Here is a 25,685-nt window from a genome sequence, read left to right on the forward strand (position 1 = left end):
TGAAGGAAAATAAAATGATAATCATCGTATTGGAACATCAATCAGTAATGCCTAAAATGGAAGTGTGTTATCTAGAGACTTGGAGGCCAACAGCTAAATAATCAGCCAAGAAGGGTAGAAGCTTGCCTCTGCCTAGAGGAAAGGGACAGAGACCTCTAGTGGGGAGGAGAAGCCTGCTTGTCTGCTTTCTTTAAATCTACCACTACCTTCTACCCTGAGGGTACCCTTAAGGCCCCCAAATGGCAATGGACAGGAAGCCTTTGCTCCCCTCTGTTGGGCTGCAGAAGCAGGATGCCCAGCCCTTTTGTTTTCATGGACTCTTCTGTCCGCACAAAGAAACAGAAAGGAAAAACAAAGAGAAAAAGCAGGTGAAGTTACAGAGTGCAGAACCTTGGCAGTTGTCCAGGCTGGGACGTTGAGCCTTGAGCTGGGCCACCCCATACCCCTTCCACATAGCACAGTGGCAGCTGCCCCACTTTTGTCCCCAGGTACAGATTTAAAGGGCACTGATCATAAAACCAGCCTTGACACTTGTCTAAATATACTTTGTTCAGTTTTAATTTTTCCCAGTTATAAAATAATAATATAGGTACTTTGAAGAAAGGTAAATGACAGATTAAAAGTGAACTTAAACCCTATTACTCAAGAACAACTATTAATCATTAGTTCTTTTTATCTGTAATTTGATAAGCCTTACTATGCAGATTATACAGACCATTTATGTCCCAGAAATAAGCTTTGACATTTTTTCCAGCCTTTTTTCTATCTTTGAATAGGTAAATGTTTACAACTTTCATATCCATAATGACATTGATCACTATAACAGTGAGAAACCTGAAGCAATTCCTTTAATAGGAACTGGTTAAGTAAATTAGGATATATTTATTCTGTAGAATGCTACTTGACCAGTTTCTCAAAAGTGCTATTGCAGGAAGGTGTTTATGGAAATTGAAAGATATTTATAATGCACCACATATGTCAATTGAGGCACTGTCATTCACCAGTTAAAATTTTTAAAAAAGTACTTTGAAAGAGGGAGTAGTACAAAACACACAAACACACACACACACACACACACATATATTACTTTGAAAATTATAAATTATAAAATTATATATATAGTACTTTGAAACAGGGGACAGTACAAAATTATATATATATATATATATATATATATATATATATATATATATATATGTATTATATATATATACACACACACACACATATATGGATTAGGGGAAATATATATAATATGCTTTTATTTTAGCTTGAAAAATAAATTTTCTGAATCAGGCACTGAGCTGAGCACTTTTATAAACATTATCTAATTTAATTCTCAAGGCTTAGGGAAATATAAACAGTTGTTGCTTGCATGAGTTCTCTGGGAGAACACAGATGGAAATGTGGCCAGGGATTTGGAGAACAAAGGGCATTAAGACCCCATTATGGTAGAGCGTTCTCCTAGCACGAGTGAGGCTCTGGGTTCGATCCTTAGCACCATGTAAAAATAAAATAAAGATATTGTGTTTATCTACACTAAGAAATAAATATTTTTTTAAAAAAGACTCCACTAAGCAGGCCCTATGCTCTGTACACCTAGTAAGCTGGGGAGGACAAGCCCTTCACAAGGTTCAGGGTTGAGAGGTGTGCAGTTTAAAGGCCTTGTGGGTAAATAGGAGGCTGTCACCTCTTGGGGACAGATGTTTTGGAGGTTGACTTGTTACAATCCAACCTCACCTGTGTCATCGCCTTGATGCCCTCTTCTTGGAGCCAGTCCAGTGGCTGGACAAAGGATGATGTCACAGAAACTTTTTCATAGAAACTGGGTCAGGAAGGGAGCAGAGCCCCAGGAATGCAGAATGAGGTTGGCTAATTCTTGAATTTGAAAGGGACACTCAGCTGTAAGACTTCCCAGGTGTCCCAAGAGCCCCAACCCTTCACTACTGCATAAGGAGGATTTTGTTCATTTATTTACTGAGCTCCTACTTCTAGCAGGTGAGGTCCTGCTACATTGTGGAACAGCTCATCACATACCTTCCTGCTGATGAACACCTGGGGCAAAACCAGCTGCCCTCATAGGGACAAACCATTTCCCTCTGCCTGCATCACCAGCTCACTCTCCTACCTTGACACCACCACTATCCACCTCTGGTCATAATCCCTCCAGTGCAGCTGGTGACCTGCAGTTATCAGAGCCAGGGCAAAGTGACTTCAGACCCGTGGTAACAGGCATGTTGTGCAGAACCAGGGCAGGTCAGACTAAAGCAGGGCAGAAGTATTTGCTCTACTCTGCAGAGAGTCCAGAAATAATGGAAGGGAGACACAGTACCTTGATCACTCCAGAAGAAGAAAGGACCAGGCAGAAACCATGAGCAATCCCAGAGGAGTGAAAACTTGGAAATACATTTGGTCAATATTTTACTTCCTCTCGGGATTACCTTTTAAACTTAGTGTCTTATTTTGAAGTAAATGGTGATATATCTCCCTACATGAACTTGAAGTAAGCACCAAGTGTGGGAGACCATTAGTGGATGCTTTGAGAACCCAACCTCACATAAGGCAGGAAGACCTCTATGCTGCCAGGGCTAAAGCTACCAGCCCTGCCCTGAGCAAGGCACTCATCAGCTCTTCCACAAAAAGCATCAGTTTTTGACCTTGTAAATTTTAGCATGATTTTAATTGATAAGGTTTTCTGAAGTCTTATTGCAAAATTAGCATATTTACTTCTCATTTTAAAAAGCGCATCATTGAATACTGGCTAGCAGTTAAGCAAGTGTACATGGCATTTTTAAATTTACTCTTTTATATTTTGGATATTGCAGAATTAACCTAGAAGCGCTTTACCACTAAGTTCCATCTCCAATTCTTTTTATTTTGAGACAGGGTCTTGCTAAGTTGTTGAAGCTGACCTCAAACTTGTGATTCACCAGCCTCAGTCTCCCGAGTTGCTGAGATTACAGGTATGCACCACTGCGCCCAGATGGACATGGTCTTTGATTCCTGAGCTAGACTTTACAACCTACAGCTTCTCAGGAAATTATTCATTAGGAACTCAGGTAAGCCCACTTCCCTGGGAGGGACCAAACACAAGATAATTTTTACCGCCACTTTAGTCTAATGATACTGGCATGATTTTATTCCCTAATTTTATTTCTCTCTGTTTACCTTGGGTGAAAATGCCTTGAACCTAACTCCTTATTTGGGCTTCTCAAAGAACTTTCAACAGGCCCTTTCTGTCCCCATTGTCCTGCTGCAAAGATACTTCCTCATTTACTCTGTCAATATCCTAATTTGGGACTTTCCCCCACCTGTTTGTTTTTCAGGTGAGAAAATTGAGCCTAGAGAAGGTAAAGGACTGATCCATGTCCCTCAGCACAGAGCCAGGGCTAGAATTCAGCCCTCCGGCTTTCAAGCTGAAAGCTTTTCCATAAATAAAATTAGCTCCATCTCTGATCTGGGGGAGTGGCCACTCCCATTCACAGAGCTCTGTGTTTGTGACTCTGCATGGGGCCAGGGCAGGGAGCTCCTACTTCTAGCAGGTGAGATCCAGGGAGATTCTAGCAGGGAGATTCCAGGCCCAGAGGCTGCTCCAGGGCCTCACAACCAGGGCCATTCCGGAAATTATGGGAGCCTGAGAGAAAGTAAATATTGGAGCAAATATGGGAGCCTGAGAGACAGAGTAAACATTGTACTTCTTAGAGAAGTACAATGAAAAAGAAAGAGAAGAGAAATGCCTGCCAAAAATGTTAGCAAGAGTAGCCTCTCCTCTCCAGGGAACTGGCAGAACTCCAGGATTGTTCTGTCTCCTGGAAATGACCCAAAAGGAAGTGCTATGAGAAGTGCTTTGGGTTACAGACCATAAAGACCACAATAGGAGTGAGTATTCTCCTCTGGATTCTCTTTTCCATCTACCCTGGAAACCATCACCCAGCCTCCTACCACCTACACCTGCAGAGCCTTGGTCCTATGATGAAGAGGAATTAGACATGAACTTCCTGCCAAGCCATGTTCTCCTAAGACAGCTCAGGCAGAAGCACATTGGAGGGAATATTTTCCATTCTCCTTTGCAGACTGGTGCAGATTAGGTCAGAAAGGAATTTTTAGTGAACAGCCCCCGCTTGCAGGACTCATTCTAAAGGGTGCAGAAGGGCCTGGTGGTGTGTTTCTACTGATCAGCCTTTGGAAAATCTGTAAGCAAAACATTTCAACCACAACTGGATGAGCTATGTCTCTTCATTACCACTTCTCTTTCCCTACACATTGCCCCAGGTGGCATTTAAAAGGCCAAGAGCATTTCTAGGATTTGGCTAAAGGGAAGTTGAGTCACAATGCATTTTATTAGAATGTCTACGACATATCTATGTCACTTGAGACATAAATATGAGATCATAAAATATAAAGAAGTACAGTATTATAGGTCATGATAAAAGAGAAAATTAATAAAAGTGTGCTGCTATTATTTCTGTAGCACTTGTGATTTTTACCTCCCTTTAAAATTTTGTAATTTCTTGTGAGTTCTTTTTCCTACCTAAATAAATACTCTTCTTTGTTGTGATTTTTTTATTCATAATGTTCTACTCTTAGTCATAGAAGACAACAAAACCTTTATCAGCTTCAGGCTAAGCAAACCTGGATCCATCCTTGAATTACATGCTAAATTAATGTAAAGGAAGGAGGCCCTGGACTAGCCTGGGTGACACAGCTGACTAGGAACTGTCCATAGGACCCACCCAGAGCAATTTCCTGAGAAGGTGGTAACCCAAAGAAACCGTTTCTAAGCTTCTGGAGAATCCGAGCAGGGCAGGGAGTGGTGGTAGAGAGTGTGGAAGATGAGATGTGAGAAATGAGGGGAGGCATGTCCTTGGAGACAAGGACACATTTTCCAGGCTTCCCAATTTTTCCCAGGTCATCTCCATGGTCTAAGGACTCCATTTTACCCAGGCATATTTTAACAGTCCACATAAGCACAAAAAGGACTTGATGGTTGGAAAAAAGTGATTCTGCTGGTTTTAGCAACTGTTCACTTCAGTGATGCTACAAAGGAGCAGGGAAGGTACCTTCACGACTTTAGTGAACAGATTCCGAGTCATGTGTTTGGATCAGTGAATGTTTGCTGTTGGGAGCTGAGAACAGAATTCCTCTTCTCTATACATTGGTAGCCCTTTCTCAGTACCAGTTGCCATATTAATTGCCCTGGCAGGTCCAGGGCTGGGCCTCAACTAGGCCAATCAGAACTATTCCCTGGAATTTTAACATGAGCAACTAGTCAGAGTAGTGCTCACTCACTCTTGTGTAGTAAGTGTTTGGATGTCCAGCAGCCCTGTCAAAATCTGCTGTTAATTTTATGCATCAACTTGCCTGGATTAAGGGATGCCCAGATAGCTGGTAAGACATTACAGGTGTGTCTGGAGTGTTTCCAGACAAGACTGGCATTTCAATCAGTAGTAAGTAAAGATCTTCCTCCCCATTGTGGGCAGCCATCAGCCTATCTGTTGAGGATTCAAATAGAACAAAAAGGATAAAGGAAACATGAAATCTCTCTCTTCTTGGGTGGGTCACCCCCCTTCTTATGCCCTCAGACCTTGCTGCTCCTAGTTCCCCAGATTTCAGACTCCATCAAGGACTTACAGCATTGGCTTCCCACCCTCCACCCCACACCCCATAGATGGCCTTTGCACTCAGTCCAAGTCACACCACCATAGTTCCCGACTCTCCGGCATGCAGATGGCAGATCATGGGACTTCTTGGACTCCAGTTCTACAGGAGCCAATTTCTGTAACAAATCTCATCTTCTAAATGGCCATACACATCCGATTCTTTCTGCTTCTCTGGAGAACCATGCCTAATAAACACAGCAAGAACCTCTCTGAGAAAATGAAGGTCAGACACTGTCAGAGTCCTGTCCTCAAACCAGGAGGAGAGCAGCCTATACTTAGACCTGAGCTTTGGAGGATGGAGCCTGGCTCCTTTGAAAAGATAAATAAGATTGAAAATCCCTTAGCCAAACTAACCAAAAGAAAAAGAGAGAAAACCCAAATTAATAAATTTGGAGATGAAAATTAAAAAATAACCAGATACATTTCAGAAATCTAATAGATCATTAGGGACTATTTTGACAACTTAGATTCCAATAAATTGGAAAACCTAGAAGAAATGGATATATTTCTAGACAAATATATTTGGCAAAAATGAATCAAAAGAACATTAAAAAACAAACATACTAATAACTTGTAATGAGATAGAATCAGTAATAAAAAGCCTTTCAATGAAGAAAAGCCCAAGACCAGATGGATTCTCAGCAGGTTTCTATGAAACCTTTAAAAAAACAACTAATGCCCAAACTCCTCAAATTATCCCATGAAATAGAAAGAGATGGGCTCTCCTGGAAGTGGTCCACATGCTTCCACCATGATCTACTTGGGCACCAGGGGAGGTTCTAATATTTGTTAAAATTAGAGACATGGTAGGAACTGTGTCTTGCACCGGGCTGTGCACACCAGGAGGAGGTTCTTTGCACGGTGCTAGGCTGAGATGGATCTGCTCAGGGCCCAACAGCTGGCAACAGAGCTAGAAGTGGAGATGATGGTGGACATGCACAACAGAATGACCAGTGCCTGCCACCAGAAGTGTGTGTCTCTCCACTATAAGGAAGCAGAACTGTCCAAGGGCATGATTTGGACATTCATGAATGGATGGGCAAAAAGTCTACAGAGTTGTCTATGCAGAATGAAGAGGTGATGAACAGTGTGCAGCAGAGCTCTGGTCCTGCAAGAGGCCCTCAGATAGCATATACCTGGGTTGCACCTTGCTTCTTCCCACTTATTTAATAAAAATGCCCCCTATTGGGTGTCATGTGAAGACTTCCAGGCCTAGGCTTTCTCTGGAGCCTCTCCAGGAGGCCTGACTGTGGTAGAGCTATCTTATAGAAGGGATATTTGTCACACTGGTATGTGACTGTGTGTATGTGTTTGTGTTTGTGTGTGTTTGTGTGTGTGTGTGTGTGTGTGTTTGTGTGTGTGTTTTAAAGCACATTTGTTGACACCTAAAAAAAAAAAAGAAAGGGATGAAACACTTCCAAATTCATTCTATTAATCCAGGATTACACACACAACAAAATCAGAAAACGACACATCTAATGTAGAAAACTACACTAGAAAACTACAGACCAATACCCCTGATAAACTTAGATGCAAAAATATTTAATAAAATATTAATAAATTATGTTCAAGAACATATTAAGAAGATTGCACACCACACCAAGTTGGTTTCATTCCAGCAATAGGATGGTTTTATATAAGCAAATCGGTAAATGTAATTCCTCATATAAAAAGAATTAAGAAAAAAATCAATTAGTCATTTCAATAGGTCTTCAACAAAATTCAGCACCCATTCATGATTAAAAACACAGAAGAAACTAGGCATAGAAACAACCTACCTCAACATCATAAAAGCTATATGTAAAAATCCCAAAGCCAACCTCAGAGTAAATGGAAAAAACTGAAAGCATTTCCTTCAAAAGCTGGGACAAGATAAGGACATCCACTTTGACCACTCTGTTTAATATAGTACTCTAGCTAGAGCAGTTAAGGAAGAGAAGGAAATAAAAGGAGTAAAATAGGGAAAAAAGAAGTCAAATTATCACTGTTTACAGATGATATGATCCTATACCTAGAAGATCAAAAAAATCCACCAAAAGACTGCTAGAGCCAATATGCAAATTTGACAAATAGCATGACACAAAATCAGCATACAAAAATCAATAGCTTTTCTATATACAATGAATCAGCTGAAAAAGAAATCAGGTAAATAGTTACATTCACAATAGCTTCAAAAAAATAAAATGAAATGCCTAGGAATAAATCTAAGTAAGGAGGTAAAAGACCTCTACAATGAAACCTATCAATCATTGAAGAAAGAATTGAAGAAGACATTAGAATATGGAAAGACCTTCCATATTCATGGATAGGTAGTATTAATTTTGTGGAAATGGCCATACTACCAAAAAGCAATATATAGATTGCATAAAATCCCCAACAAAATACCAATAACAGTCTTCACACAATTAGAAGAAACAGTCCTAAATTCATTTGGAAGAATAGAAAACCCAGAATAGCCAAAGCAGTTTTAAACCAAAAAAGCAATGCTGGAGGCAACAGAATATCTGACTTCAAATTATACTGCAGAGCTATACTAACAAAAACTGCATGGTACTGGCTTACAAACAGACATAGACTAATGGTACAGAATAGAAGACACAGAGACAAATCCTCACATCTCTAGTCATCTGATTTTTGACAAGGGTGCAAAAAACATACATTGGAGAAAGGACAGCTATTTAAAAAAAATGGTGCTTGGAAAACTGGTTATTCATATGTAGAATAATGAAACTAGACCCTTATTTCTTATGCTGCATAAAAATCAACTCAAAATCGATCAAAGACCTAGAAATCAAAAAATTTACAAATCCTAAAAGAAAACACAGAGTCAATACTCCACCATAAGGCACAGGCAATGACTTTCTCAGTAGGACCACTAAATTTCAAGAATAATGCCAAGAATTAATAAATGGAATGATTTCAAATTAATTTCTGCACAGCAAAGGAAACAATTAGGAATGTGAAGAGAAAATCTACAGAATGGGAGAAAATCTTTGCTGGCTACTCATCTAAGAGAATTAATATACAGATATATAAAGAACTCAAGAAACTTTACACCAAAAATCAAATAATCCAGTTAATAAATAGGGAAATGAATTAGACAGTTCTCAAAAGAAAAAAATACAAATGGCCAACAAATACATGAAAAAAATGTATTATCAAGTAGGGAAATGCAAATTAAGGCTACACTGAGATTTCATCTCACTTCAGTTAGAATGGTAATCATCAAGAATGCAAATAATAATAAATGCTAAAGAGGATGTGGAGATAAAGGAGCACTTTACACTATTGATGAGGTTGTAAATGAGTACATCCATTATGTAAATCAGCATGAAGTTTCCTCAAAAGACTAGGCATGGAACCACCATATGATGCAGCTACACCACTTCTCAGTATTTACTCTCAAGAAATAAAGTCAACTTACTAAACAGGGTACATATATACCCATGTTATAGCAGCACAATTCACAACAGCCAAACTATGGAAACAACCTAGATGTCCACCAATGAATGAATGGATAAAGAAAGTGATATATATATATTCAGACCTAAAGAAAGATATGAAATTGTGTCATTTGCAGGAAAATGGACAGACCTAGAGACCATTATGTTAAGTGACATAAGTCAAACTCAAAAGGTCAAGGGTTATATGTTTTCACTCATACAGAAGCTAGAGAGGAAAAAGGAAAAGAAAGGTGGTGGTGGTGGGGATCTCGTGAAAGTCAAAGGGAGACCAGTAGAGGAAAAGGACCAAAAAGGAGGGAAGGTGGAAGTGCTGGGGGTGACATTGACCAAATTAAATTGCTTTATTATGAGCACATAGGAGTATGTAATTTAAAAATCCCATCAATATGTACAACTATAATGTACCATAAGAAAAAGAAAGAACCTGAGAGAAAAATCTCAGATGCTGTCAGAGTCCTGCCCTCCCCACCAGTACAGGTATGCAGCCTACACTTAGCTCTAAGCTCTGGAGTATGGAGCATGGCTCCTTCAGGGAGAAAGGATCAAGGGGAGAGGCCCCCTCCCCATGAGTCTCTCAGCTTCTCTGCTTGAGTGGCCCTGTGCCCACTTGGGCCCCTTTCCAGTCCTGATGTGCTAGAGCAGACAGTGAAGGAACGGTGCACCCCCAGGCCTGAAGGTTGGCAAAGGGCCAGCTGTTTGGGGAGTCTGTTGTGGGAAGCTTGGATGAGCGGGTTGGGGTGTCCTCGCTCATGCCCGTGAGACCATTTGTGATCTGGAGAAAAACATGAAGTGGGGTGGGTGGGGAACAGGCTGGAGGCTGGTGTCCCTGTACTGCCAGACTCCAAAGGAGAACTCTAAGGAGCCAGAGAAATAAAAATCCAAACCTGGCCTTCCAGGTGGGAAGACAGGGACATGCTGTATTTCAGAGCTTGTCAGCTTGGGTTCTGAGTTTCTTACCTTCATACATGGAATCTTTGAATCTCCATTGATACAAACAAGGCCTGAGCAGATACAGGGAGAAACAGAGACAGAGGGAGATAGCAGAGAGCTCAATGGCATTTGAGTCCTGGGTTCTTCTTGTTCTGGAGACATGGATGTAACCCTGCCTTTTTCTCAGTTTGTTCTTTTAAGTTCATAAAGAACACATTTTCGGGACTGTGGCTGTGGCTATGGCTCGGTTTTAGAACACTTGCTTAGCATGTGTGAGGCGCTAGATTCAATTCTCAGTACCACATATAAATAAATGTATAAAATAAAGATCCATTAACATCTAAAAAAAACCATTTTCCTCTAAGCCAATCTGGATTTGTGTAACTGTCCATCAAGATCCTGACTAATACAGTTCATCAGTCTTGAGTTGGAGATAAATGGAGAGAGGGAAAGAGGTAAATTGGTGGAGCACCCCTCTATTACACCACTGCGGCTTCCTACCCATCTCCCCAGCTGCGGGCCATGCAGACCTTGCTGATAGTTGGCTGGTAAATCAAAATCCAGGGGGAGTAGTTTTACTTACCTGACCCCAAAAAGCACTTGCAGGAGAGTGCAGATGCCAGAGACAAAGAAGATGGTGCTGATCAGGTAGCTCTGAGTCAGGGGGTCATGCTGCAAACACAGATCCTTGGCCAGGATGAGTGGCACTGCTACCATTCCTCCCAGGGCTGTGAGGAAGTGCTGTGGACAGAGACAGGACATGAGTGTGTGAATTCTGTGACTATACCTAGTAAGAGTGCAACCCTACCCTTAACAAGGATGCCCTTCCCAGGTCCAGTCTCAAGAGCTTTGCAGGGGTCCAGCCATGAGTGAGGAGCAAACATCCAAACTAGGCATGGGAAACAGTGACCCCACCAGAGGAACTGGGCTGTGAGAGCAGGGCTCAGGAACCAGGAAGTGGTATCCTAGGAAAGAAACTGAGGCAGAAACACAAGCACAGGAGGACATAACAGAACCAAATGAGGGCCTAAGAATAAGAACATAGCAAGGGGCTCCTCACTCCATGACGCAACAGTGAGAGCCATTGACAAGGAAGGCCTGAGCATTCACTTGGAGCCACTGGCCCACGGCTGTTTGAGGTCTTCTGAAAGGACAGAGTTAGACCCAGAGTTCAGGACAGGACAGAGCTCATAGCTGACGGCCTCAGTTATGCAGAGGGTAAATTACAGGTAGATAAGTAGCAGACAGGAGATAAATAGAAGACAGTTAGAGACAGAGTATATACATAGACACCTAGCTAGAAGGAGAGGAGGAAGGTGTAGGGGGCCAAGCAACCAATACAGTGTATGAATGGGCCACTGTCTCACACACTCTAACTCCAGAGCAGAAACAATGAACAGGTCTTAAGGGGTTTTCATGGGCTGTGGTCATTTCTGTTCTGAGCCATACCAAGTGTCCAGTGTGTGGCTTCAATCCCCACACAGAGCTGACCATGAAGCCAAGTGTTCTGGCACATGCCTTTAATCCCAGCTACTAGAGAGGCTGAGGTAGGAGGATCACAAGTTCAAGGATACCCTCAGAAACTTAGAGAGACCCTGTCTCAAAACAAAAATAAAATGTAAAAAGGAATGGGGATGTACCTCAGTGGGAGAGTGAGCTCTGGTTCAATCCCCAGTGTCCACCAAAAAATCTGACCACTGAGCCAAATGTTCTGAGAACAAAGATGCATGAAGCCACCTGTTTCTTTCCTTTGCTCGGGTCCTCCTGATGCTCTGCTGAGCTAGGCCATGCCTCTGCTGGCATAGTCACAGGGCCTCCTGTTGTTGTTGGAATAACTTTCAGTTTCCAGCTGGCAGCTAGCAGCTATGAGCAGCTCGGAGTGCTTGAGGAATCTGCACTCGTTCAGGTCTGATAGGAAGGCCTGCAGGATGGGATGCTCTGCTCTAGGGAGTCGTTAGTGAAACCACATCCTTAGCACTTATGTTAGCATTGCCAAGCTGCCAGGCCAGGAGACTGATAGCCAGGAGCTTCCACATGGAACTTCTAACTTAGAAACCCCCTCCCTAGGGACAAAGACCCTTCCTGATGATAGCAATATTTAGAGCATCCTCATAGTGTGGTTACATTAGGCAAAGATGATTGGCTTATGGATACTATCTTGCTCATGTATGATTGATGAGCACGCCCCACTCAGACCCTATAACAATTGTATGCATTCCAAAAATAAACTGAGCTACTGGACGATGACCTGAGGTGTGTCTCCAGCCAGTTCTCTCACCAGCTCCTGGAGTCTGTGTGTTGATTCCGCGTCCCTATCCCCCATGACAAGGTAGCGGAGCAAATAATGGACCAGAACCTCAGCATGTTGTGGGTGCTGATAGGATCCCCCTGATTTGCAGCAAATGTACCATTGCAGGTTCACCCAGTAGAGTGGGGTCTACCCCATCCTATAAGAATAGGGTCTAGGTGAAGGAAGGGTAGGCAGGCTTGGTTTGCTTTGGTTACAAAAGTTAGCTGCTGGGCCAGTCAAGGAATAAACAAGGAATGAGTGGAGGAAGAAAGGAGGGAAATTAAAAGCTCACTGTGAGGGGCAGTGCCTTGAAGTGTTCCCTCAAGGTGTCCTTAGGTGGAATGAAGACAAAAGGCCCAGAACACCTGACCCTGCCTGTCCCTAGCACTCCTCCTGTCCACAAAACAGCCAGACCTACACAAAAAGGAGGCAAAATAAGGCACATTCTTCTGTTCTTATTTTGTTGAGGTTTGATCCGAAATCTCAATGTGAGCTAAATTAGATCAGATAAAAATTAGGTTATTTTAAGAATATTAAGAAAAAACTGAAATCATCTATACACTGTGTGCGCCTATTTTTCCACACCCCATGTACCCTCAGGGAAAATGGAGTCTCAGAATGTGTACTACTCCAGCAGGACATGGGATTGGCCCTCTGAGAAGGATAGGAGGTAGGTGTCCACTGCCTAAGATGGGACAGGCCTGGGTGCCAGGAAGAACACTGGGCCACAGCACCTAGGGACAGGGACCCCCACATCTCTCCAGCCATATGAGTAGAAATAGCAATGGAAGGAAAATGGAAGTGAAATCCAAGGCCAGGTTTTCTTTAAGGGGACAGTTCCAGCTCCTGTCACCATGCTAAGCAATGTCTCAAAAGGACCAGAGGATTATGTAGTGAGGTTAATCCCTTCATTGAATGTTCTGGAATAATCCAACCAGTATGAAGAGCACTGGTCTTTAGCAGAAGAAGGTGGGATGAGATATGTGTTGGAAGTAGAGCAGACTTTGAACTCCCACTAAAAGAAAAGTCGCCTACTCTTCTTTCCTTGATTAACCTGAAAACTTCAACAAACCATAATCAGTGAGGGGTGAACTGCCCCTTAAGGAAGAGGAGTGGGGGCTCCTGAGAAGAAATGTCGATATATATGTAGGTGCCCTTCGACAATCCTTGCCATCACTCCCAAGTCCCTTTGGGATACATGACATGAGATGTCTCATCCTTCATGGCCTCTTATCAATGTTCTTGACCTTCCACCATTCAGGTCAATACAATACACAAAAATGTCCAAACATCGACCAGTGTTGCTGAGGGCCATTGCCAAGTAGGAATGACGCATCGAAATTTCCTTGCCAGCGTACCCCATGTTAAATGGATTTGCCTTAGAAATTCCACTGTGACATTGAATGTGTCTTTGAGAAAGGTGACCCTGCTCAAGGATCAGGGTGGATCCAGGTTTAAGGTGTATCCTGCAGGTTTTAGGAAGTATCCTGTTTTAAGATAATTTGGGTTTAAGGCGTTCCCGGTTTAAGACAATCTGGGTTTTAGGGAAGTTCCAGGTTGAAGGTTATTCCTGCTGGGAATAGGGTGTTCCTGCTGCCTGAGTTCTGCCTGAGTTCCCATTGAGTTGGAATTGAGAAAGTATTTTGGGAAGTGAATTGTGCGAGCAGAACTGGGATTTCCCCAGAACGTGTTTGTGTAGAGACCCGTGTGTGTTCGGGAATAAAGAATTGCTGTATGAATCTACAAGGTATGTGGTGGCTCGTAATCTTGTGCCCAGCCAAGACTGCGGCACAGTGTTTCATTTCCTACCTCATATCATGCCCAACAACAAGGGATGTCCACAATTATCAGGGATAACTCCCTCTTGTTAGCAAACAAATCTCTTTTTCTCCCTTTTCAGGGCTGATAACTGAACTCATCACCTACCTATATTCTAGGCAGTTGCTGTGCCACTAGGCAGGGTGGCACCAGGAAGCTGTTGAGCTTAGCCCTTCTCTGACTTCATCTACATGATGTAGACTTAACCAAGCCATTGACCCACTCCAGAGAACAATGGAATAGCCTGTGTCATTGATGTGACCAGTCAGCTCAGCATGAGGAAGAATCCTTTTCTGATAATACATTTCCATCCCCCAAATGCCCAGAGGGAGGGAGACTAAAGGGGATTGAGTTCCCCTGAAGGTCAACCATATGGAAGACATGATGCTAGCTGAAGTCGGTGGTGTTGACCAGTTTGACCTGGTTGTGTGACCTGGTAACTTGGGAGGCAGAGCCTCTTGGGACCTAGTGATTGCAGAGTGGCATTACCTGGATCCCCAAGAAGATGCAGAGATACCATGGTGGGATGTCCAAAATGCCATAGGCCAGGTGGCTACTGGGACTCTTAGACTGTCCATCCTTTCTTGTGACTTGGCCGTCAGTGTGAAAACTGAGCACTCCATCATCTGTCTGCTAGGAACAAGAGAAGGACACATGTGAGCATTTCAAGAAGAAACAAGAACATTTTCTGACTCTCATTGGATGGTAGGACAGCCGTCCCAGGGCCAGAGGCAGTGGGGCAGGGATAATGGTAGTCGGCAGGTGATATAAGATCAGACTCCACACCCTGAGATTTCCTATATTGTGCACGTGCATCCCAGCTTCTGTGTCAAGTCTGGAGCCATGCAAGGGGAGAGCAGACAGGAGGCAGCTCTGTGGGGGAGAAGGTGGTAACCTCCAGGTTAGAAGATGGTAGGTTCCCTCATGGTACTTTGCATGTGCTTCCATTGCCAAAGCCCTGTTCCAAGGGTATTTATCATAATGGATGGTTTCCATCCTTGTTCTTTCCTGGTTGTGAATATCAGGAAGAACTTACTGAAATTGCCTTCCTTGCCTTTGCAACCCCAGTCTCTCGTGCAGTTCCTGTGCTCAGTGTAGACAGGCTCACTGAATGTGACATGCCAAGGTAAAGGAGTGCAGTTCACACAGAAGGATCTAGTGTCAACAGCCAACTTGGACTCCCCCTGTTTTAACCAACATTAACTCTGAATTGTAGACCCTCTCTCCTACTCCTTGACTGTAGAGCTTACTAACCTTGGCCAAACTAGTAAGATTTTCAAGTCTCAGTTATTTTATCTCTATAAAATAATTAACTCCTCCCTCACAGATGGTTGAGAAAGTTAATTTAATTTTCCAGTACTGGGGATTGAACCCAAGGGAACTCTACCACTGAACTCCATCCCCAGACATTTTTAATTTTTATTTTGAAACAAGACTTTGAACTTGCCATCCTTTTGCCCCAAAATCCCCAGTGGCTGGGATTATAGGCATGTGCCACCTCACCTGGCTAGAAAATCATATTGCAGGAAGAACCACATAATCCAGGCCAGGCACAGTGAAACTACTCAATAATATTAGCTATGGTATTTATTAACCTCCTTAAATGGAAGGGCTTTGAATAGGGGCTGAGGCCCACAGCTGAGCATCTGACCATGGGTTGTAGGAATATGAAAGCATTGCCTCTGGTGTGGCCAGAAGTGTCAAGGCCACTAGCCTGAAGATCGGCCATTCTATGTGAAGTGTCCACAGGGGGACCCTGGTCCCTGGCCAGACCACGGGGGGCAGGGTCTGCACTCTTACAGGTATCTCATGGAGACATTTCTGGAAAGAATGTTGAAGTCATCCACTCCATTGCCCACCTCCATGTCCAGCCTCCAAGAACATTTCTGGAGTAGGGCCACATTGTGACACTGATAGGCTGGTGCTGGGCACCTTGACTCTATGAGCTCCTTCCTACTTAAAAGAATATTGAAATTATAATTGGGGACTACACAGGTATAAAGAGGAATATATTAACATAACAAAATATTTTCTGTGATCTTAAGTGTATTCACTTCAACTAATTTTAAAAGAAATGAAAATTTTGTCATGGGCCTCCAAAAGTCCTAAGGCCTTGGGAAAGGTGCCTACCCCACCCAGTGGATCTGTGATTCTGCTCTGCAGAAGTGGCAGTAGATACAGTGAGTTCACCACTTGTTTAGATGAGGTAGAAATCCAGAAAACTGCGAGATCAAAACCAGGGTGTTTGTCCCACATTCTTGAGGTCAGAACTGACCCTAAGGAACATTTTACAGAGCCCCCCTCCTTACCAGGGACTCCATCTCCAACCCTTCAGTTACTCAAGGTAAAACGTCAGTTACTCAAGCGAAAATATTAAATGGAAAAACTCCAGAAATAAACAAAATGTTTGTAAGTTTTAAATTGCATGCTGTCCAAATAGTGTGATGAAATCTCACACTCTCCAGCTCCATCCTACTGGGAAGTGAATCATCCCTTTGTCCAGCATATCCACGCATTATATGCTACCCTCTACTTAAGTATTTAGTAATTGTCTTGGAAGGCTATATGGATGATGCTTGGTACCTGGGTTGCCATGAAAAAAAATCTGTTTTCCAATTGAGGTTGACATTGGGCTAAATATAGAGAGGAATGGACTACAGGAAGTGGTGAACTTCTGGGAACTTCTCATAAGGGGTATGCAGGAATCTGTAAGGGGCAGCAGAGAAAAACAGACAGGTAAGAGAAGGAGGAGAAGGAGAGAAAAGATGTGTGACACAGGCTGATTGACTGATAATTTATTGATTGATTAACTGATTCTAGAAAAGTGACTCAGAGAGGTGCAGGCAGAATACAAAAGAAGTTGGACAGATGTGATTCTGTCACCTCCCAGCTCAATGACCCTCGACACATGACTTCACCTCTCCCAGCCTCAGTCCCACCATCTAGAATCTGGGATAGTCATAAAGGTATCAGAGTGTGAGCTTTGTGCTGCGTGCTGACACCACGTCCTGTGAGCCCACGAAGGAATGAGCTGTGGCCCCTACAGCTGTCTGTCCTCCCAGCGAGTTCACTTCATCTTCTCCCATGACCTCACAAAATTCCCAGGAAGGGGAAGGGCAAAAGGAAGAAAGAACCTTGACTGGGAAAACTGGTTGTAACCTGTCCTTTTTTTTTTTAACAGAAATGGAAGAGTGGAGACCAACATCAAAGACTGTCACCAGTCTGAATTCCCAAGTTCTGTCTTTATGTCAATACAGGCCACCTGTCACTTATGGAAATCACATCTGCACTGGCTTTAAAACAACTGTTTGGGAAATTGATTCTCCATGAAACCCTACTTGAGTTTTAAGTTTAAAACTTACAGCTGGGAAAAGCTTGTCTTCCATGAGGACACCTGGTTCTACCTTGGGAAAATCATATGTCACTGCCATGAAGCCATCAGATAGTGTTAGGGGAAAGCACGGAGCCCCAGAATGACACCTTGAACTCAATGATACGTGCCTGTCTCCAAACACAATGGTCTCCCTCTCCTTTTGTGGCACTTAGTGCCTGTTTTCTCACCTGTTTATAAATACATCTTTTGTTGTAAACGTCCTTAAGTCACCCATAGAAAGATGTCTGCCATAGAAACAAAACCAGCAGGGACACAGTGGGACACAGTAGACTTGGAGTCTGAGTGTCAGGAATGAACCCTGAGCATCTTAGACATCCACAGAAGCAGGAATTCTCCAGTGGGGGAGAAAGAGGCCTCTTCTGAGGGCATTTGTGCATGTGACCCACATAGCAGCAGAAGAAAACCAGTGAGCCCCTTCCTGGAGGAAGAATGGATTCTTCATGAAGAACACTCCAACAACGAGCCAAGGTACTAAAGGATGGGCACCACAACCTCTTCACGTTGACAGTACATCTCTGTATTCCATATGTGAACTGTAATTTCACTGGAGGATTTGATACAAAGAGACATCTACTGAGCCTTGGTGTTTTATAGCACGTTACAAGTTACAAAGATCTTCCAGTGCATCCTCTCCTCTGAATCTCACAACCATCTCATTGTCTCCATTGACAGAAGAGGAGACAGGATCAATGAAGTCACAAGGTGTCTGCATAGTAATCCACCACATCCGCAGGTATGGAGGGCAGTTGCCCAAGGCTGTGGCCCTCGGGGTACTGAGTGGTCTTTAGCCTCCCAGGAGTAGAAGAACAAGCAAGAGGAGGCCCTGCTACAGTGGGAGCAGCAACAATCCCCCAAGTGAGGTTGGCCCCTTGCCTCTCTGACACCATGTGTACCTGACATAGCCATCCATTCCTCCCAGGGTCCAGACCCCACCTAACACTGCCGTTCACCTACGCTCAGATGAATTGTCCAGGTTTCTCCCACTGTGGCCTCAGCATCCCGCCTCAGGGTCCTTCCTTACCTGGTGCCCTGCTCCAAACCCACTGAAAAGGAGATGCACAGTTGCCCAGAACCACTGCTCTCCGGGTTCCTCATGGAAACCCAAACTCTAGGAAACAACACAGCCTTCAGAAAATGGAGGAATGGAGTCTCCAACTTAGCCCCCTGAATTTTTTTCTCTGAGAAAAATGGCAGAAGGAATCCTGTGGTGAGGCCATCTGCGGAGCTTTTATCTCAGTACCCCTCAGCTTTCTCAGAAGCGAGTACTGAGCACCATTTACAGAACACTGACCAGCCATGGGCAGGGCCTGGCAACTGGGCTCCAGGGAACACTTTGTGAGCATAGCCCAGGTTCCCCAGGTTCCCCATGGCCAGTGTCCCCAGATCCCTTGCCTGTTCCTGGTTGGGGCCACAGCCCTGGCCTCCAGGAAGAGGCTCTTAAGGCCCTGCAGTGGGTGGTAACAAGAACACAGAGTTTCCTCTCAGGCCGCCCTGTTATTTCAAGTGGCCACCACAGGTTGGAAAGGGTGCTGGGGCTGGGGCTCTAGGACTGGCTGGAGAAGCCTGAGGATGCTGGACAGTGAAGAGCTACAGTCCCTCACCCTTCCAACAGGACCAGAGTGCCTGCAAGGAGGAAGCTCATTCAGACAGTGCCTCCAAAGCATCGCCCTCTAGTGGAAGTTCTTCCCTCTGATTCTGTCCTCACTCCTTCCCAAGCCTTGGAATCCGAAAAACCTTCTCAAAAGAGAAAGTCCAAGGCTGAGCACCCAGAAAAACATTCAGTTTCAACAGAGGCCTCCTGGAGGCAAAGGGAAAGCCTTTAGCATAGACTGAGCACAGTCGGGAAATCCAGCCTTCCTCCTCTTCCCACTGCTTCCTGCCACACACAGAGGAGTGCTCAGGAAAGTCTGTCTGCTGTGATGGTCACCTGAGGTGACAGGCCCTGAGGGAGCTGAGCTTGGAAGCAGGGAGGGAGCTACCATCCCAACTGATAAAATGAACCTGAGCAGCAGGACCCCCCTGGGACTCCCCAGCCTCCTTCCTGCTCCCCTCCCCCCCCATCTCCACCAGCACTCACCAAGCTGCCATCGTGCCCACAGTTGCTGACCCCAGAGTCCATGGCAAGGTAGGTCTTCTCCTCTGGCTTCCCCTGGGGAAGCAGGACAGAGAACACTTACCAAGAGGGGACACAGCTGCCAGACAGAGGGATTAACTTCCCAAAGCCTGACTCAGGGCAGAGGGCGGGGCTCCAGGAGGGAGGGGCATGCAGATCTGTCACAGACATCCCCTCCAGCCTCCTCCCTCAGGGAACCCAGGTGCATCCAACAGTGGCAAAGCTTTCGTAATTGATAAGTGCAACAGAGAAGTTAATGATCCCCATGGCACCAAGGACATAAATCAGAGCACATTCTGGCCAGGGCGTGGCAGGAGAGAACTCGCAGGAAACCAGGCTTCAGGAGGAAAGGGGGAACAGGCGTGGGAGGAGAACAGGGAGGTTGAGAAGTTTTCTAAACTGAAAAATTTTTTGAGCTAGAATGGAAATCATCACAATGATTAATGAAGGAAAGGCGATTATCTCTTGTCAGAGCAGCAGCTACCCAGGCAAGGGTCTCTCTGAAAGGAAAGGACAGGTGTCCAGGAGAGTGAAGGGACAGTGAAGGTCCGCAAGAGGGCAAGCAGGAGAAGGGTTACTTCAACATGCCCCAGCATGTCATAAAACAGTTTCTGTTCCTCAAAGGCATTGCTCTCCATCTGCAGGAGAGAAACAGTAATCCTGCCTGCACCCCTGCAAGAAAACTGAAATACCAGGAAGTAATCAAAAGGAGCTTAGCAACTTCTCCTTAGGTGCCTTTAAGAGAAGGAATGCTAGCCGGGCCTGGTGGTACCCACTTGTAATCCCAGCGGCTCTGGAGGCTGAAGAAAGTGGATGGCAAGTTGAAAGCCATCCTCAGCAACTTAGTGAGACCCTATATCCAAATAAAAAATAAAAAAGGCTGGGGAGGTGACTCAGTGGATAAGTACTCCAGGGTTCAATCCCTGGTACTAAAATAAATAAATAGATCCATCAATAGACAGATACAGGAATGCTGTAAGACTTAAAGGGCATTCATTTTTTTAAGAGAATTCTAGCCCCTTCCAGGTACACTGCACCAGGGATTCTGAGTGCTTCTTTCATTTCTCTTTTTAATATAATTCCTACTTATTTGTTTACCTCGGCATTTGCAGTATTCATTCTTCAACTCTCTGTAACATGAACCCTGACTCCTGCCAGTAACATCTTGGAAGCTCATCTGGGATCCTCAACCCCCCAGTGAAGTAAGTCATTTACTCCTGATGATCTTTGATTTCACTAGCTTTTGGAGGAAAACTGGGCACCCATCAGTCACTTAAACCTTGGAATGATTGCAACCATGAAAACTAGCATCTAAGGAGTCTCTGGAGGGAATAGAATAGGATTGGGATCAGAGCTTCCAAAAGTCCTCCCCCAGATAATTATCACTATTTAACCTGTCTAGCAGCTTCATAAAGGGCTCCTGTCTCAGGGTTGTCTTTATTTGATCTGACTCAGAACTTGATCTGTAGGAACGCCTTATCCCGAGAGAATTTGTTAAAAACAATCATCAACAATTGTTTAATAGGCAGTGCTACCAGTTGGGGTCTACAAGAAGCTGGTCAAAAAAAACTTAACAGGAAAAACTGTGGAACAAAGTTCTGTAAAGGACAATTGCAAATTCCAACATGGTTTATGGGATCTACAAGGCCACACAAATATGGTGCTGAAAGGGATCAAGGAGGATTGGATGCTCTCACACTAGAGGAGGGAGGAGAGTATTTCAGGGCAGAATCTAATTCTACTGGGGAAGGGGATTGGTATTTCAAGGCAGGACCTATGCTACTGGGGAGGGGGTATTTCAAGGCAGGACCTATGCTACTGGGGAGGGGGTATTTCAAGGCAGGACCTATGCTACTGGGGAGGGGGTATTTCAAGGCAGGATCTAGTTAATGAGGAAGAGAGAGTATTATGGTGTTGCTGTGTATGTGTGTGTGTGTGCATGCGTGTGTGTGTGTGTGTGTGTGTGTCTGTGTCTGTGTTTTCTGTGTTTCATGGGAGAGGAGGTTACATTCTAGGGCAGAAAATATGCTCCTGGGAGGAAGAGGTCAGAGTCAGAGGGTGATGGTGTGCATGGGAGGATTCTATCTGGGTTACTGGGATAGATTGTATGGATAGGATAGTGCTAGGGAGAATTCTGATTGTAGCCAGAACTGTAAAAAGCACAGGAAGTCCCCAGGGTTTATGAAGGGAATTCTCAGTTATGGAGAGTTGATTAAAGTTAGCCAGATCCTCACTTTCAATAAGAAAAGAAGCTGATTCAGGTAACTAGGCTTCTAAGTAACATCCTACTCCACCCAGTACAGTATTTCCTCTGGATGCAGATGTCATCCCCAGAGCAATGCTTTCATGGAGACAAATGCCTGTGTTGGGAAGGAGGAGTGACTAGATGAAAGGCTGGGGCAGGTAGGAGGTCAGTTTCCAAAACAGAGCTTCAAGTACTCGGCACCCTCTGCTCCCACCAGGCCCCTGAGGCTGTAGATGTGGCTGGTGATGGAGGTTGGGTGGATCCAGAAGACAGAACCTGGAGCCAGGCAGGGAGACACTCCTCAGGACCGTCGAAGCTCCTGGGTCAAAGCTGCCTGAGAGCCAGCAGGGACAGGGCCGTGACCTAGTCAGAATTTTAGAGAGAAATGAACATTTTAAATTTACTTTGAAGGGAAAGGAAGCGATTGTTACTGATTTTTTTTAATGTGGGCAGAGCCAAAAAATGTCCCCCAATGTTAGCAGCTGCGAGGTCGGAAAGGGCGGGGAAACAGCCCAATGAGCATCACCACAGAGGTGCCAATCAGTTAGAAGTTGCTGGGGCCTCTGTGAGCCAATCATTATACTCATATCAAATAAAATAGATTTCAAGCCAAAGTTAATCAAAAGGGATAAAGAGGGACACTACATACTGCTCAAGGGAACCATACACCAACAAGACATAACAATCATAAATATATATGCCCCAAACAATGGTGTAGCTATGTTCATCAAGCAAACTCTTCTCAAGTTCAAGAGTCTAATAGACCACCATACAATAATCATGGGAGACTTCAACACACCTCTCTCACCACTGGACAGATCTTACAAACAAAAGTTGAATAAGGAAACTATAGAACTCAATAACACAATTAATAATCTAGACTTAATTGACATATATAGAATATACCACCCAACATCAAGCAGTTACACTTTTTTCTCAGTAGCACATGGATCCTTCTCAAAAATAGATCATATATTATGTCCCAGGGCAACTCTTAGACAATATAAAGGAGTAGAGATAATACCATGCATCTTATCTGATCATAATGGAATGAAACTGAAAATCAACAATAAAAGAAGGAAGGAAAAATCATGCATCACTTGGAGAGTGAACAATAGGTTACTGAATGATCAATGGGTTATAGAAGACATCAAGGAGGAAATTAAAAATTCTTAGAGATAAATGAAAACACAGACACAACATATCGGAATCTATGGGACACATTGAAAGCAGTTCTAAGAGGAAAATTAATTGCTTGGAGTTCATTCTTTGAAAAAAAAAATCCAAAAATAAATGATCTCATACTTCATCTCAAAATCCTAGAAAAAGAAGAGCAAAACAACAGCAAAAGAAATAGAAGGCAAGAAATAATTAAAATCAGAGCTGAAATTAATGAAATCAAAACAAAAGAAACAATTGAAAAAAAATGACAAAACTAAAAGTTGGTTCTTTGAAAAAATAAATAAAATCGACAGACCCTTAGCCATGCTAATGAAGAGAAGAAGAGAGAAAACTCAAATTACTAGCATACGGGATGAAAGAAGCAATATCACAACAGACACTTCAGAAATACAGAAGATAATCAGAAATTATATTGAATCCTTATACGCCAATAAAATAAAAGATAGTGAAGGCATCAATAAATTTCTTAAGTCATATGATCTGCCCAGATTAAGTCAGGAGGATATAGACAACCTAAACAGACCAATATCAATTGAGGAAATAGAAGAAACCATCAAAAGACTACCAACTAAGAAAAGCCCAGGACCGGATACCATACAGCAGAGTTTTACAAAACCTTTAAAGAGGAACTAATACCGACACGTTTCAAGCTATTTCAGGAAACAGAAAAAGAGGGAGAACTTCCAAATTCATTCTATGAGGCCAACATCACCCTGATTCCTAAAGCAGACAAAGACACTTCAAAGAAAGATAACTATAGACCAATATCTCTAATGAATCTAGATGCAAAAATCCTCAATAAAATTCTGGTGAATAGGATTCAAAAACATCAAAAAAATTGTGCACCATGATCAAGTAGGATTCATTCCTGGGATGCAAGGCTGGTTCAATATACGGAAATCAATAAATGTTATTCACCACATCAATAGACTTAATAATAAGAACCATATGATCATCTCAATAGATGCGGAAAAAGCATTCAAAAAGTACAGCATCCCTTTATGTTCAAAACTCTAGAAAAACTAGGGATAACAGGAACATACCTCAACATTGTAAAAGCAATTTATGCTAAACCTCAGGCTAGCATCATTCTGAATGGAGAAAAATTAAAGGCATTCCCTCTAAATTCTGGAACAAGACAGGGATGCCCTCTCTCACCACTTCTGTTCAACATAGTTCTAAAAACACTGGCCAGAACAATTAGACAGACGAAAGAAATTAAAGGCACAAAAATAGGAAAAGAAGAACTTAAATTATCACTATTTGCAGGTGACATGATTCTATACCTAGCAGACCCAAAAGGGTCTACAAAGAAACTATTAGAGCTAATAAATGAATTCAGCAAAGTGGCAGGATAGAAAATCAACACACATACATCAAAGGCATTCCTGTATATCAGCGACAAATTCTCTGAAATGGAAATGAGGACAACCACTCCATTCACAATATCCTCAAACAAAATAAAATACTTGGGAATCAACCTAACAAAAGAGGTGAAAGACTTATACAATGAAAGCTACAGAACCCTAAAGAGAGAAATAGAAGAAGATCTTAGAAGATGGAAAAATATACCCTGTTCATGGATAGGCAGAACTAACATCATCAAAATGGTGATATTACCAAAAGTTCTCTATAGGTTCAATACAATGCCAATCAAAATCCCAACAGCATTTCTTGTAGAAATAGATAAAGCAATCATGAAATTCATATGGAAAAATAAAAGACCCAGAATAGCAAAAACAATGCTAAGCAGGAAGTGTGAATCAGGTGGCATAGCTATACCAGACTTTAAACTATACTACAGAGCAATAGTAACAAAAACAGCATGGTACTGGTACCAAAACAGGCAGGTGGACCAATGGTACAGAATAGAGGACACAGAAACCAATCCACAAAACTACAACTATCTTATATTTGATAAAGGGGCTAAAAGCATGAAATGGAGGAAGGATAGCATCTTCAACAAATGGTGCTGGGAAAACTGGAAATCCATATGCAACAAAATGAAACTGAATCCCTTTCTCTCGCCATGCACAAAAGTTAACTCAAAATGGATCAAGGAGCTTGATATCAAATCAGAGACATGGCGTCTGATAGAAGAAAAAGTTGGCTATGATCTACATACTGTGGTGTCGGGCTCCAAATTCCTCAATAGGACACCCATAGCGCAAGAGTTAACAACTAGAATCAACAAATGGGACTTACTCAAACTAAAAAGTTTTTTCTCAGCAAAAGAAACAACAAGAGAGATAAACAGGGAGCCTACATCCTGGGAACAAATCTTTACTCCACACACTTCGGATAGAGCCCTAATATCAGAGTATACAAAGAACTCAAAAAATTAGACAAGATAACAAATAACCCAATCAACAAGGACCTGAACAGACACTTCTCAGAGGAGGACATACAATCAATCAACAAGTACATGAAAAAATGCTCACCATCTCTAGCAATCAGAGAAATGCAAATCAAAACCACCCTAAGATACCATCTCACTCCAGTAAGATTGGCAGCTATTATGAAGTCAAACAACAACAAGTGCTGGCGAGGATGTGGGGAAAAGGGTACACTTGTACATTGTTGGTGGGA

The 25,685-nt window shown here is 43.1% G+C and overlaps 1 protein-coding gene and 1 pseudogene across 1 annotated transcript; one reads left to right on the forward strand and one right to left on the reverse strand.

Moving 5' to 3' along the window:
• Positions 1-6,534: 6,534 nt before the first annotated feature.
• On the forward strand, positions 6,535-6,830 carry LOC101960985 (mitochondrial import inner membrane translocase subunit Tim10 pseudogene; annotated as a pseudogene).
• A 3,041-nt stretch (positions 6,831-9,871) lies between these two features.
• LOC120891560 (solute carrier family 23 member 2-like) lies at positions 9,872-19,749 on the reverse strand. The gene is made up of 4 exons (XM_078027881.1): positions 19,634-19,749; positions 14,652-14,795; positions 10,638-10,795; positions 9,872-9,896 (listed from the first exon to the last, which is right to left on the reverse strand). Exons 1-4 carry the CDS (start codon positions 19,673-19,675, stop codon positions 9,872-9,874), a joined length of 369 nt encoding a protein of 122 aa, XP_077884007.1. The 5' UTR covers positions 19,676-19,749.
• Between the last annotated feature and the right edge of the window lie 5,936 nt (positions 19,750-25,685).

This window comes from Ictidomys tridecemlineatus, chromosome 2 (genome assembly GCF_052094955.1).
Source record: "Ictidomys tridecemlineatus isolate mIctTri1 chromosome 2, mIctTri1.hap1, whole genome shotgun sequence".
NCBI lineage: Eukaryota > Metazoa > Chordata > Mammalia > Rodentia > Sciuridae > Ictidomys > Ictidomys tridecemlineatus.

Bases quoted from the DNA above. Each gene is read 5' to 3' on its own strand.
- LOC120891560 (XM_078027881.1), bottom strand. From the start codon at position 19,675: ATGGACTCTGGGGTCAGCAACTGTGGGCACGATGGCAGCTTG. The intron at 14,796-19,633 runs GTGAGTGCTGGT...TCTTGTTCCTAG, and splicing joins GTGGGCACGATGGCAGCTTG to CAGACAGATGATGGAGTGCT. The intron at 10,796-14,651 runs GTAATGCCACTC...CTCTGTCCACAG, and splicing joins GCATCTTCTTGGGGATCCAG to CACTTCCTCACAGCCCTGGG.